Genomic DNA, 15460 nt, shown 5'->3' on the forward strand with positions numbered 1-15460 from the left:
TATTCTCCAACATTGTATCATTACAGGAAAGACCTGGTTTCAACTAGAGATCTTGCTACTGGCCATAACCATTATATTTGGCTAGGTCGTTTCCAAAGTCGGTGAATTCCACAAATAGGCTGCATAAAATAACATTTCTACACAAAATTTCCAAATTTATTGCCCTTTAATTTTGAGTATTCTGCTTCTCTTGATTAATAATACTGTGTGAAAGGTTATATACTTCATTGTAGAATGCTTGAAGCACTTGATTGTTGTTTTTAAAAGGCTATTAAAACATTCTGTAGTTGTTAGAAATCAGCAATTTGTTCAATAAATAGAAGCATAGCCCAGTGTCCTAACTAGCTTACTTTCCCCTAAGCTGCAGCTCTCCAGCATTGTGCACTGAAAAAGACAGATTTCATTTTTTACTTCAGCTTGCCACTTTCCAGTGGCAGCTGCCCTCCTATGATGGATTAAACTTTTCCTGTAACTTTCACTTATTTTTGAAAGATGTTTGGCACAAAGTATCAGGGTGTGGGTGTGTGAATTATAAAGTTAGCAGAAGTTAGTGAACTGGGTCTACCCCTCCCATTAAGTGACTGAAAGACATCCACTGTGTGCCTGGTGATGCTCAATCATTATGTTAATAGATAGTATGCCTCGAACGTTATCTTTAAACCATGATGCCTGTGTAATGAATGAGATACCTGCAAAATGTGACAGACTATTATCCCTGGGGAAAAAAAAAGAATCTCCAAATAAGTAAAGTATGGATGTCTCCTGTGGCTTTACCAACATGTCTTCACCTGTCTTCTGAAGAACCAGAAGGCATAGACATAAAAGGCTATTTATAGGGATAAATAGATTTCTATTCCTTGGCCCCCTACTGAAAATGCTGGTTACAATTGTGACCAGCAAACCACAAAATTAAAAATTCCTAGTGTTATTTCTAGGAGATTATCTGTATCATTGAGAGAAAAGCCTTCAACTGGAAGTTGGAATGCTGTTGTCATGATAGCAATTAAGGATGCTTAGCAAAGGAAGAGTTCTTCCCCAGTACACGAGGTCCATCAGGCCTCAAATATGCTGAAATAACCTCTTTTCATCATGATGCTGAGTGGTTTCTTTGACAGTACGCAGTCAGGCAAGGTAGTATTCGGTAGTATTCCACTTTACAAGATTGGGAAGCTGAAGCAAAATGAGCTAAAATGATGTCCCCACAGTGCCACAGACGTTATACATCAAATCATGAGAAGGAATCTAAGATCCTTATCTCTGAGATTTCATGGAGATGATGCATTTCTTCAGAAATGTGCTGAATTTCTCACTGTTGAGCATAGTGAGATGTGAGTGTTGAGGTGTGAGATCTGAAAGAGCAGGTAGTTTGACTCAGAAAGTGGACTTATTTCTATAAATCACAATCTGCAGATTCCTATCAATGCTGTGCTTCCAGACAACCTAACAATGGCCCCACACAGGCTTAAGTTGACATGAGGTTGCAATCACCTTGACTACTGTAGCTTGAATATTATAATTCAGACCTACACTGGCTGATAGTCTTTGTTCAGAACTGTAAATTTAGATGATCCACCATTTCTGTTGAGATTCATGTGGCTCACAGTAAATACTTGGGATGAAACACACTCGATGACCAGAGATCTGAACTATGTATCAGGACTTGTACTGTCCATCCTAGAAAGGCAACCTTTAACTGAACCATTTTCTGTTCACTGTAGATAGTAATACAACATATGTTTTGCAGACCTCATTTTCAGCACTCAGTAGGGTACAGATGGTAACACTCCTGATCTTGTCATGACGCTCTGCAGCTTCAGCAGTTCAACAGCATAATTAGAAAAAGTCAGCTCTACCAACTGAGTTATGCTTGCAGTGAAAGCCTCCAGCTGCAGTTGACAGGACATTTGTGTATGCATGTATTAATCATACATGTATGCATACACACATGATTAATACCTACATATTTGCAGAATGCTGATAATTTTTCAGGAAGCATTTTCACTGAAGCACAGGTGCAAGTGTTTTAATGATAACTGTATGGAAGCATTCAGCTGAGGACAGTCCATCCTTACAGGATACTTCCATTTGGAGGAAGCATTTCCAAATATTTGGAAGGATACAATTTTAACCAGGAATTTAATGTTTGTTAAGTGTTGATACAATGCTGTCACTGTTTTTCAGTAAGTATATTTCTTCTTTTTCCCCCAGCTTCTGCCAAGCAGCCTATATCTCTGCATTTCTCCTGCAGAATTTTTTCAAGAGCAAATAGTAGACAGTGTACTGTCTACTTATCAAAGTTTTTTTTAAAAATAATTTACCAAACACCTGATGATGTATAAACGTATACATTTGCTCAGTTCCACAACGTATGGAATAATCTTGCCTTCTATTAAAGAAAATAAGATGTGAAAGCACTAAACATAGGGAGTCCAGCAACAGAGAGACACTCAGCTGTCTGCTAAATACTGATGGCTTTTCTACACTTGAAAAGCTATCTGTGCCTCTGACCCTCAGCTTATCTGTTACATATATGACCAGGCAATAGAAAGAAGACAAAAAGCTGACCTCCTAAATGTTCATTTTGAAAAATCCTGAATGCTCTGCTGTACCAGAATGCAAGTCTGTTTTTCAAGGATTAATTTGTGCTGATGTTATCTGGTATAATCATTATGCAATTGTGCAGATAATGGGAATAGCCAAAGCATACTATACTCCAATTATATACTGTACCAGGCAACTACGGAAGCTTCTTGACATGTGGAAATTTCTTCATGCCAGAGTAGTACAAAAGGCACCCTGACATGCACCTGAATTCTGTACCTGGCACCCTGGCATTTGCTATTCATCATTCACTTGAACCACATCTTTGAGAAGCTCTGCTTTTCCAGTTGACATTCCCAGCTGATAAAAAACCCTGCCCATCATTAAATATCATACAGCTGAGGCTTTTTTATCACTATCTATCATAATTACAGGGAATTCAAGGCATCATTCTATGTGGTACTTTCTTAGGGCAGTTTTTCAAAGTCACCCATACTCATTGTTTGTGTGGGTTGCTTTGTATAGATAGTTGTGTTCTTTGTAGAAAAGAAGGGATTTTTAAGCCTCATTTCTTTACTTAATTCCATTTTGGGTAGTTACATTTTGCCTGCCTGATTTCTCCACTGTGATTTCAGATGAATATTTGCTTCCATCTTCATATACTTGATACATAGGTTAGCGTTAGGTTAGCTGTTGGACGTGGTTATCTTTAAGGTCTTTTCCAACCTAAATAAGTCTGATTCTATACCATGATGTTTTGTTCTCTTTAAAGCACTGATGTGTTTCACACAAGAGGTGTCTATGTTTTGGTCATGTGGGATGAAATGCGGCTTGCAAACATAAAGAATAATGAGTATTGTTTATAAACTAACTGAAAGATCCTACTAAAAATCTGAAAAGGGAAACTGGTTAGTATGCATACAGAATGTTAGATGTTCAGGTGCTCTCTTCTGACCACCAAATGTATTAATCCTGTGAGGAAGGAGCTGATGAACTGTATGCAGAGGCAAATTTTGAGCTTATTTTGTAATTAATCTACTTCAGTTCAGTTGCAGCTGAAGGAGCCCTTGAGATCAAATTCAGGATTGGCCCATTTACTGTGGACTACTACCAGACAAGGACTTTAATGACTGTATTTTGACAGAAAAAAAATGGATAATGGACTTGCGTCCACAAATAACTAATTATATTACTCTCCTGCCTTGTCTTACTGAAGGTCTGAAATTCCTTTCCTGAGTTGTTAGGAATCTTGAGTCAGATTGCCTGCCCTGAAGTGTGTCTCAGTGCCCATGTATGGAAGAATATTTCTTCTGCAATTGCAACAAATGCTTAGGTTGCAAAGAGAGAGCATTTTCCTGGAAGGCGAAGACAACATACAAAAAGAATTTCAAAAGCATGGAAAACAAAGGAACATAGGCTGCTTTATGCCTTTAGGTACTTTCAAATCTCCAATTTACGTTCATAAATAATTTTAGTGCTCCTGAAAAAGTTAACCACCGTCTGTTTCTTTAATGATGCTATGTCTGGCTCATGAGATACATGTTCATGAAAAGTAGAGAAGGGATACTGATATTTTTGGTACGATCATGAAAGTGAGATTCTATTGTATCCAGCAGCTTTCCAAAATTTCGAACTTTAAAGGAGACTTCAAGGTAAAACATTGTGTATGTACTAGATACTTTTAGAATATATGCAATACCTTCTTATGTGCTAGAGTTGCTCTACACACAATACAGGTTCTGGTGCTAGGACAGTAGTCTGCCCGCTTCATCTGCAGATGCTTATGGTAATGCAAAAGTCAGATCTATGCTCATGTAATTCAGTTTACAGTCACAAGTTCTCTGAGTATTCAGTTGTGCAGGACTTACATTTTGAAGGAGAGATTCAACCTTCAAGGAGAGAAAGGAAGTTTGTGAGAAAGTTTTAGACACTTGACCAGGTCAGAACATGGTAGGCCTTGAAAAGACCTACAAAAAACATACAGCTTCTGCCCTTATTGTGGTAAACTCTGAAGATTACCCAAGCAATACCAGGGAAAGATCACTATTTGTCCACACTTACCACACGTGTCTTTCTGAGGTATGTGTACCTGTGCTACACATGAGAAATAAACACGATCTGACAACACACTGTGGCAATGCTTAGCAAAAACTAGCCCTATTTTCACTAGCAGCAGAGTCATAGGTATGTGCAGCAGTTAGAAGTTTAGATGTCATGGGATGGACCCTTGTGATGCTGTAAGTAACCTTCAGAAAGTGACAGTCCACAATTTTGAGCATCAAAACAAGTGCCTGAACAGCACATGGTTAACCTCAGGCTATATTAATCACTGCCTGTAGGGAACCAGCTATAGAAAAAAAGCAATCAAAGGAGTGGTCACATCAGAAAGAACATAAAGAAACACTTGCTATGATTATGTTTAAACCAACCACAGGCTCTGTTTACAAATCTTTCCATCTATTCCTTTGCCTAAACATTTCTGCTTTCCTTCTCTGTCTTCTAACTTTCCTTCGTCTTTCCAGATGCAGGACGCTATGGGCTATGAGTTACCATGGGTGTATTTTGTCAGTCTGGTCATCTTTGGATCCTTTTTCGTTCTAAATCTGGTTCTTGGTGTGTTGAGCGGGTAAGCTGACAGTTTTGGTGTCCTTTTTCCAATGCTACAGGGCAAGACTCCATAATAAGGGTTCTTCCCTGTCACCAGGCTCTTCCAGAGGGATTAAAAATCTGAATCCAAGGAAGCTTCCCATCAGCTCTCAAATAGTTTGACAAAATATTAAAACATTGCAAGTAACAATACAGGTCATGGAAGAGGTGTTGTTCTCTGACAAAGAAATTCAACCTCAGGGCATTCAAAATTTCTAATGTTAACCTGTCATAAATTTCCAGAAAACTGGGTATTGAAAATCTTACTGCTGGTGACTTGGGATCTCTTTGGCTGGAGCCTTGCAGTGCTCAGAATCTGAGCTTGTCTCACTAATTATCATTCCACTCTTCCAGGTCAATGATGCCATAGGAAGGGACTGGCCCTGGATCTATTTTGTTACACTAATCATCATAGGGTCATTTTTTGTACTTAACTTGGTTCTCGGTGTACTTAGCGGGTAAGCAGTACCAGGAAAATGTTTTATTATTATTTATTTTTTAAAATTTGTATTTCTATTCCTACTCTCTGGTTACCAAAACAATGGGCAGTGGTGGGTTGATCTCAGGAACCTTAGTAGAAGGCCTAGGCTATTGCGGTGCCAACAGCAAAACACGGCGTTGTTAATGGCATGGAAGGAATCCTTTGGTTAAATCAAAGGAATACTAGACAATTCTTTGCCTGCAACAAGTTCCTCTACCTAAAATCTCTACCTGTAACCTATGGGAAGAGGATGATGCTATGCTCCCCTGTGGGTGAAGCATACCATTCACCATGGAAGAAGGGGATTACAGTAAAATTTCTGGAAGAGTCAGTGGAACTGGGGGAGGGATGAGAGCATGAGGCAAATCCCTTCACATTTGTGGGATGAGATTCCTGCCAAATCGTGTCTTTTCACGTGAAAAGTTTTCACATTGCTTGGTATCTCTAAAGCACAGCCTAGTGGGATACTATTTTCCCTGAAGAGTGTCCTAAGCATGTTTCTTCTTCAATAAGCACATCCTCTCTGTTGTGCAGATTACAAGCCTGGCATGACACAGGGAGAAAAGATCATTTCCCTCTGACCTTATCTAAGGAGGAACAGAGAAGAGGGAGAAATCCTTTTAATGTCTAAGCATCCCTAAGACATCTAGACATTCAGCTGTATTTCAGTTCTGCAGCATAACCCTCACTGCAAAGCACCATTTTAGTAGCTTTGATTAAAAACAATTGGTATTGTCCCCAGTAGTTGAAAACTTTACAGCCCCTGGGGAGCCACATAATTAAAGGAATCAAGCCAGAAGACATTCCTCGCAAGACTTTTTTAAAAATATTTCCTAGAATTAGTCTTCTAATTCCATATTTGGGCACGACTGGGTGCATATAGCCATCCTATGTACATGGGAAAACATGGTATGAGGACTTTTATGCATCCTTTTTTTCTTTTTTTCTAATACCCTGCCTCCTTTAATGAGCTCTAAATTAATTTGGTCAGAGCTTGTACCTGTTGCCTGAGTAGGCAGCCCTGAAGTCCCCTGTCTTTTGATCATAAGAGAGAGAAAACTACCTCTGAGCAGGAGAAAGGACTTGATGCCTCACAGAAATTATGGCCTCAGTACTTGGGCCAATAACACAGTAAGGGCAGTAGTAGGACTGGAGAAGAAGATCTGCCATTGGCCATCCTGCAAAGGGACAGGTAATAACAGATCTACAGGAGGTATTACTGCTATCTTCAGTACTCCAATGATGGAGACATGCTGCTAAGACAGCTACTGCAAACAGAAAGGTTTCCGAGCAGTAAAGGGAGCAGGAAGAAATCCCCAGTACTGAAGTGTCAGGCAATAGTCTGTGTTTAGATATCTGGAGAGTGATACTTTGGGTGCAATTTTGAAACATAAGTTCCTCATTTCTCTAGGTGGATGCTCTGATCAGCAGGTAAGGTTGGCAGCAATAGTGGAGGATGGTGACCAGCTGACAGAGGAGGGGTGGTCTGTTGTATCAGAGGCACACACAAGCACCGTGTAGGACAGCGGTTAAAGATCATATAGCATCTGATTAGACAAACAGTGCCTGTGAGCCCAGCCCTCAGGAGTGCATACTGCTGAAGCACTGCTGATTCTGTTTACCTACACTTGGATTTCTGTCTCTACATACTAAAAAAAAATTAATTTCCTCTCTCTTTCATTTTTTAACTCAAGAAAGTGTTTGGGCACCTAGACCTTCTACGTCCTGACACACCACAGTTAGACCACCACAATTAGTGGTAAGAGGTGGAAACAGTCTGTAGCGAGAACTGAAATCAAAGATGAAGCACACCTTGTTCAAGCTGTGAGTCACTCTTTCTGGCTGTATTCACAGTGTTATGACAGCTGCACTGTTTCTGCAAAATTTTTCCCAGCTGGAGAAAAGTAAAAAGAAACTTAAGAATATATATCCAATAAAAAAAAAAAAAAAAAAAAAAAAAAAAAAAAAAAAAAAAAAAAAAAAAAAAAAAAACAAAAAAAATTAAGAAAATATATCCAAAAAAAAAAAAAAAAAAAAAAAAAAAAACCACAGAAATTATGGAAGAAATGTTCCAAATTTTCTTAGGGCTAAATAAGCAGGTCTTAAACAAGTAACTTTCTAAAGTGATTCTAAATTCCACTGAGTAGCAAATTGTTTTCACTTTGCAGACTCAGCTGGTTTTTTTTTTTTTTAGAGACTTGCTATTAGTCTGATCTATGTAGATGATCCACCTGTCTGTTCTGTGTAGAGAAAAGCAACATTCCCGGGCATCTTTGTATATCCATTCTAGGCATCTCTGATTTCTCCCCATTTATCTGTTTCAGGAACTTCACCAATCATATGGTGTAGGTAGACTTCATCAATGACAGATTAGCTTATTTTTTTAATCACATCTGAATATGTAAGTGTAATTAATTGTACTCACAAAGACACCTTGATTGCACTTGCAAAATCAAATTATAAGTTCTGCTCTGCATAGAGAACTCATTTGTAATTTGTTTTTCCTCAGGTATGTCATCCATTCATGATCCTTCTGGTGAATTTACTAGTCACATGCTAAACTAAATAGTATGACACAGTATTCATGTGTAGAACTATAATCCTCTTCCTCTCGTGACTGAGCACAATATAAAATTCATGTATTCCAAAGAAATTATCCAGTCAGCAGATCACACAGTAGACCTCCTCAAGCCCAGGCAAAATTCCACATCACTGCTGTGAGCCCCTCTTAGAGGTCTCTTGAGATCAAAGATGTTCACATCCGTGTTATCTGTTTCAGTCAGTTGGTGAGGGGGAAAAAAAAAAAAAGGCAGTGTGAGCTAAACTTTCAGATCTGCATGCCTAAGCATATCGATTCATATTTTTTTAATATTTTGCCTAGCAGTGATCCAAATCCCAGGACACAGGCCAAACAAGCAGTTGCCTATGGCAAACGGAAGGCAGGGGAATAGACATTTCTTCTGCTTTGAGAGGATTCTGGAAAATCCATTTGGCTGCTTTTGATGCTCTTAGTGCCAAGGTAGAGGTCAAAGTGAATGGGCTATGGCTGTAACTCCTCCTGAAGCAGTTTTTTTGACCTTTCAGTACTTTATCCTAGTCTTCTGTCCCCTCTTCCAGCCTTTCCCATTCCTCGGTGTACTTCTCAGAGTTGATGAGGTTTCAAGGTTTGTGCTGCACTTTTAGTAGCATACAAGAGTTTTGAACTGCTAGAACTCTGGTGGTTTGCTCACTTCCCATCACTCCTCTAAATGTGAGGAAATAATATCGAGATCAGATATAGACAAGAATTACCTATATTTCATCTTCAGGATGGGCAAGAGAAATTTTCTTCTGGAACACCACAGGATACAGAGCTGGGTGCTTATATTTATGATCTTGACCAACTCTAACCTCACACAGAGAAAACATCTCTCCAGAATACTCTGGATTTTGGTATTCCCATTGGCAGACATACATTATAATTTTCTGGGAGAAGTAAAGGAAAGTGAAGCAAACTAAATTCTGGTAAAAAACTAGATTCACCAACTCTTAGATTGATATTCTTTTGTTCACTGAAGGAGACCAATTGCTTAGTATTTGTGCAAGCCTTTGTCACCCTTATCCCAAAACGATGGTGCAAGATTGTGACGGAAGTTCCATCAGAAAGCTTATTTGGTCCTTAGCCTCCCTCCTGAAACTACGAGCAATGACCATTTATTGCCAGATGTGATGGTTGCAGAGGTAATGTGCACACCTGCCTGCAATAGGAACTAGACTGAGGTCACCAGCTCATTTCACATGGGATGGTAAATGACCATTGATAGTAACTCTTGACCATGAACTACATTTACCTGAGTACAGACTGGCATTCCACATGGGAGATGGTTTGAATTGCATTAGCAGTTTCCTGAGCCACCTGTTTTCAATGGTTTAATGTTAGCAGAGCATGGAAATTAATTAATTTAAATGTTACCTTCTTCAGAGAGTCATCTGGGATGTGGAGTATTATACATTGCACAAAGGAAAAAGATGTGCAATTGCAGAATGTTTAGATGAGGCAATCACAGTGTTTTCAGCTGTGCCAATAAAAAGCTAGGTAAGAAATTCAGTCCCATGCAGATGATTGGTGTAAAGGCATCATGCTAAAATCTCACTTGGGTTTAATCAGCTCTCCCCCCAGCCCGAGTCCCATTGGAGACAGTAAAACAGGGACTGAAAAGACGAAAGTAGGCATGCAACTTAGATACATCTAACATAAATGATCCACTTCAGTGCACACGAGGAATTTCATTTTCTATAAGCTGGGCTGTTTCGTGATGTTTTCCACTTTGGTTTCTAAACCAGCCCCTTGAAAGTTTTATTCATGCAAATATAAATAGTTCTCACTCAGAATTGAAGGCTCAGTCCCTTTCAAAATAGACCTAATTGTTCTGTATTCTAAAATACCGGTTTAGTAGCCAACAATTGAAATCTTGGGATTTGATTTAATAATAATACTTAATAATACATAGCTTTTTAGGGGGGGAGTGAATTCTTTCATTTGGATATGGCACTATGTCAGACCAGGAGGAAAGAAGTTCTTGAAACAGAAAATATAGCTGCTATTGATTGAATGTTTCTGAACATCTTTGTACAGCGTATTATGTTGGGGGTTTGTTTGTTTTACATTTTAAATAGCAAAATACTGCTCCTAGTATGAGAAAATTCAAGTTTTCTTTCTTGCAATACTTGGAATAATCTCTTTCTGCCTTGTGGCCAGATTTGGTCCCAGGGTTGACTGTTATCTACCTTCAGGCCTGAGAAGCCAATTTTTCTTTTCCTTACTTTCACCTTCGTTATCACAGTCCCATGAGATGGGCTGAACCTTCAGCAGTATGACAGGGGTGAAGAGCACACAGGCATACTTTGTCACATGCTTTGGCTTGAAGTGAAGGCATCATCCTGCTTTGACTGTGCTGCAGTACTGGAGTTGTGCACAACTTGTAATAATGAAAACTCAATCCAAAGCCTGTGAAGTCAATGGAAGCCTTTCAGTGGGTTTTGGACCAGACAGGAAGGATGTTCTTCACCACCACTGTCTTCCATCTCAGAAATTCACTTCCATTTCAGTTGCTTGAGGATACTTCACATGGCACTCATTAACATTTTGGATAGGATTTTCATAATCCTACTATCCCACAAAAGTTGGTAGTATGTTTCCTATTTGTTTTTGCAGGAACAAACCTAAGACAAACAGTAGGTGGAGGGTTTGATTTTGTTTTTATGTCCACTCATTACTGAGTCATCAGCAAGGGTAATAGAGTGATTTTACCTCTCATTTCTAGAAACAGTAGCCATTATTAACTGCTCTGTGTGCCTTATGTAGTGATCTGCATCAGCAGATATAAGGCTTAATGCTTAAGTACTCTTAGTCCAGCACTTTTCACAATCATTAAGCTTACTTTTTGAAACACAAGCATTAAAACCTGGTTTAGAACCACAGGAGAGTCTCTAAATAGAGGTAGGTCAGCATTTCTAGGAAAAAAAAAAAAAACGAATGCAGTGTAAATGTCTCTGAAAGACAAGAAGAAACAGCACCACAGCCAAAAAGAAGGCAATGCAAGCATCCAGTTTCGTAGTTAAGCAACATGAAGTTCTTGTTCCTGTGCCCTCTGCATTAAGCGTATATTCCCAGTAGTGTTCTTTCATAAAGCTATCAAATGGTTACCCTGGTTCACTTTCTGGCAGAATCTACTAGTTCTGTCTACACATAATTTATCATGTTTGTCTACCCAACTTGAGATTTAAAAAGTATGTGTCATGTCAGATAACAACCCTGAACACTGACAGTATGCAGTAAAACTGCAATTTTAAACATATTGTCCGGTACTGTGGGTGAAATTGCCTATAATTAAGTGTGTACAGAATTGTGAGTACCATTAATTACACTTGCAACTAGCCCAATTTAGCTATGATTATGCATATAATCTTAAAGACAGATTGAAACCTGGCTAAAAATAAGAGCCACCATCTCACTCTCCAGATGTCAGATTATTGTCAAACAGTTCATTATTGAATGAAATTAGCCATTATTCATATAGATATTTATAGATAACTGTTGGAGAATATCAGGTGGTAAAGAATATTAGAAAATGTATGGTATTGTACATAAATGTTATATGTGTGATTTATTTGAATTGTCCATCTAATGTCAAGAATTAAAGGGTTTTCTTTTTAAAAAAAGGTATTCATCTTTTCCTAAGCATTGGTAAAAACGTGGACACTCCAGCTCTTCTACATGTGTATCCAGCAAGGATACTCCTCCATTCATGTGTCTGTCTTAAAAAAATAGAGAAAGCTGGGTGTGCCACACATAATGTGGAGAGTTTCTAGTGAAAATCAATCTAACCCATTGTTTTTCAATCTCTTTTTTTTTCCCTCTGCCCGTGTCCTGTCCCTCCCTCCTTCTTGCTAGGGAGTTTTCCAAAGAAAGAGAGAAGGCTAAGGCTCGGGGTGATTTCCAGAAATTACGAGAAAAACAACAGCTAGAGGAAGATTTGAAGGGATACTTAGACTGGATAACCCAAGCAGAAGATATTGACCCAGAAAATGAAGATGAAGGCATGGATGAGGAGAAGCCTCGAAACAGTAAGCAATTTTCTTCTCTCTCTCTCTGTGTTTTTAGCAAGAGAGCCCATGCCCACCTGCTGTAGTGCTGAGATGGCTTACAAGGAAGGAAAAATTCTTCCTGAGATGCTCACTGTGCTTGTACACAATTCTAGTTTAATGCCTGTAGGAAACTGTGGGACGGAGAAATACGTATACAATAACTGATATTATTCTGCAGAGCCTCAATTTCTTGTCTGTGATACTGACATAAGGTCTTGATATTAAAAAGGAAAAAAAAAAAAAACTTGTCATTAATAGTCCACTACTAAGTTAAGTTTTAAAATATACATCTGTCTCCTATTTATTTTATTGCAGTACAGTGTTGCAGGCCATTTACACATAGTTAATTACTTCTAAAGCAAAGGTTTCTAGGCAAAGGGTAGCTACAGTATGGGAGAAGGTGCAAATCAACCCTATTGTACATTAAGTGGGCCATCTGTAACTCCATTGAAATCACCAGAATTGTGTTTGTTTTTGCCAGGCTGGAATTAAGCTCTAAGACACCACTTGTAAGGGAATTATCTCTTTTTCTGCTCTTCTGGAGTTGAGAAGATGTTTGTGCACAGTGAGAATTCACCAACTATCTCTTCTTATTAGAGATTCTGAAGAAGGACAGGCTTGGAGAAAGCAGTGGTTCCCTGCATTTCATTACCTTTATTGAATTTTCTTCCATCTTCTCATTTATCAGTACAGGCTGTGTAACACTTCAGAAATGCCTAGCAGTTATTACAGGTTGTGCACCTGGGAAATGTCAGAGTTGGAACCTTAGACAGATAATGGACTCTGGCTCTATTCTAGCTTTCATTATGGAAATTTGCATTTTCCTAGTCTGATTTTGGAAGAGAAGACGTGAAACATTTCGTTAGGGATCACCCTTCCTACCAAACAAGCAAAATCCTTGGGATAATCCAGTCAGAAACTTATATTCTAGTAACAGGAAGATTGGAAAGTTGTGCCTACAGAGTAAAGGAAAATTTGTACCAGATGTTCGTGATCTTCTGGGGAGTAAGTACTACTCTCTGTTGCTGCCAGAATTAAGTTCTTTTAGAAAAAATTGGCGTCATTAATATCAGGTTATACCCACAATACTCATGTATCTGGACTTGGAGTCACCAATGTGACTTGCTCAGAGTTTCCCCAAATTAGGTTGTTTTGATCTTTATGCTGGTGTCTTCATAGGGCATATAGCTAATTTTCACAATTCAACCTCAGTAATTACTTAGAAAGTAATTTATTATTCATGGCCAAAATTTGCTGCTTGGTGGCATATCATACATGGAAGGTGATGTCTGGTGATCCAAATTAACTTATTTGTGGGCAGAATTCCCTGTTAAAAAAAAAAAAAAAAAAAAAAAAAACCAAACCCCAATACACCTTTAAAAAAAAAAAAAAAAAAAAAAAAAGTCCAAACCCACTATCACAGTGGGCTCTCATTTGTATGCTCTGAGTGGAGAGGCCAAAAACTGAGTTGCACACAGCTTGACTGATGTCACCAGGAGACCTCTTTGACTTCAGTGGGACTTGGGTTGCATTTATCAGTTTTCCTCTTAGAGACACCTGTTAAAAGAAAGTGTAGGCACAGTTATAAGGTGTATAAAAACTTGCCTTGGTGACTAGAAGACCTGGAGATTTTCCTGTTCCATTAATACAAAAATGATGCTGCTTTGGTAAAATTTTGGAATATGTCAGGTGTGGATTCATTGCACATGTTGTGGGGTGGGGTCAATCCACTGTTGAACTAACATGTTCCTTTTATGGGTGGTGATGTTAAGAAATGAAAGATAACATGTCTTCAGCTCGGTTTCAGTCATTAAGTCATATAAAGGTGAACTTTGTAAGATATTGTTTATAAAAATAGAACTCTTATATCTGACAAGTTGTCTAGAGTTTCTCACAGTTGGCTGTTAGTGACAGAATAACATATTATTAGCAAACTAACTCGATGCCCATTTCTTTGCCAAAGTATTAATGAATACAGCATCTTCAATGCCATTGGTTCCAAGTGTCAGGTCTAAGGCCAGTGGCTGCTGATTAGTCCCTAGTACACAGCATATCGTTTGCTGCAACGTTATAGCCTTGGGTCACATTATTTTTTTACATTATGTGACAGACCAGATTTGGAAACAGATGTCTGAAGTGCCAAGCACTAAACATTAGAATTATGCCTCTTTTGAGAGGAGTTGCTCAGGATGTGAAGGAAGTCTGTGGACTCATTTTGGCCGTGTACTGGGGATAATGGTTTTGCTGCCAAAAGCCTCTGCACAAGAGAGGAGCAGAGACCAATCAAACAGGTCACTCTATTCAGTTTATTTACCTATTCTTCTGACATATGTGCCAAATCTAGTGCACGTTGTTGATAGCAATATTCTTTTCAGCACCTATGGTTTGCATCTAATGAATGCCAAATTAATCCTTCTTCTAGCTTTGGTGTACTATCCAGTGCTCAACCTTGGTCTTCCTGCCACAAGCTTTTGTGACTGTGGAAGTCAAGGGTCTCTGTGCTGCCATCCCAGGGTGGGGAAGCAAATAGCCTCTGGGTACAGACGGTAAAGAGCAGCGCTCCCCATCCGACAGCCGATAAAATATCTGAGTAAATGCCCCCACCCAGCAGAGTTGTGGAGCTTACACAACATTTTTTATTATTTCTTAAATTGCATTCGTTTTTGTTTTCCTGTAGGCTATTTTGTTTACTTTTGCACAATTGCAGGTGCTGTATTTTTTAAGACCTGTTGTATTTCTTGATATTTCTGAATTTCAATATTTAGTCACATGACAAGTAAGAATGTATTTTCAAAGCCAAATCACTTGCAGATGTTCTCTACTAAGATGTCATACTCACTTCATTGGTTGGCATGTTTATCTGTCATGTATGTCATATGGGAAGAAGCTCCTGGTATACTTATTGTACCCACGTATGTGATTCCACATCTTGCTTTTCCTGCTGCCTACAATCATACCTTCTGCAGAACCGTCTCAACCCACTCAGGTGCTGGAGACTAGTTTACTAACCAACTCTGACACTGGCCGTCTGCTCTCCTGAAGCTGAGTCACATTGCAGCTGTAGTGCTCTTCAGGCTTGACAGACCTGCTAGGAAATGGATTGAATGAACACTGCAACAAAATCAAACTAAGAAGTAGAGACCCTTTCCTTAATGGTTTCAGCTT

General features: G+C 38.8%; 1 protein-coding gene across 1 annotated transcript in view; it reads left to right on the forward strand.

Annotated features, from left to right (window-relative positions):
- Positions 1-5063: 5063 nt before the first annotated feature.
- LOC103768779 (voltage-dependent L-type calcium channel subunit alpha-1C-like) overlaps positions 5064-15460 on the forward strand; it is a gene marked incomplete at its 3' end in the record, with an annotated part of 31148 nt that continues 20751 nt past the window's right edge. The window contains exons 1-2 of the mRNA XM_008935931.1: positions 5064-5167; positions 12102-12274. Coding sequence (XP_008934179.1) covers positions 5064-5167; positions 12102-12274 — 277 coding nt within the window. The remainder of the gene's footprint in view (positions 5168-12101; positions 12275-15460) is intronic.

This window comes from Merops nubicus, unplaced genomic scaffold (assembly GCF_000691845.1).
Source record: "Merops nubicus isolate BGI_N331 unplaced genomic scaffold, ASM69184v1 scaffold36492, whole genome shotgun sequence".
In the NCBI taxonomy this organism is placed as follows: Eukaryota; Metazoa; Chordata; class Aves; order Coraciiformes; family Meropidae; genus Merops; species Merops nubicus.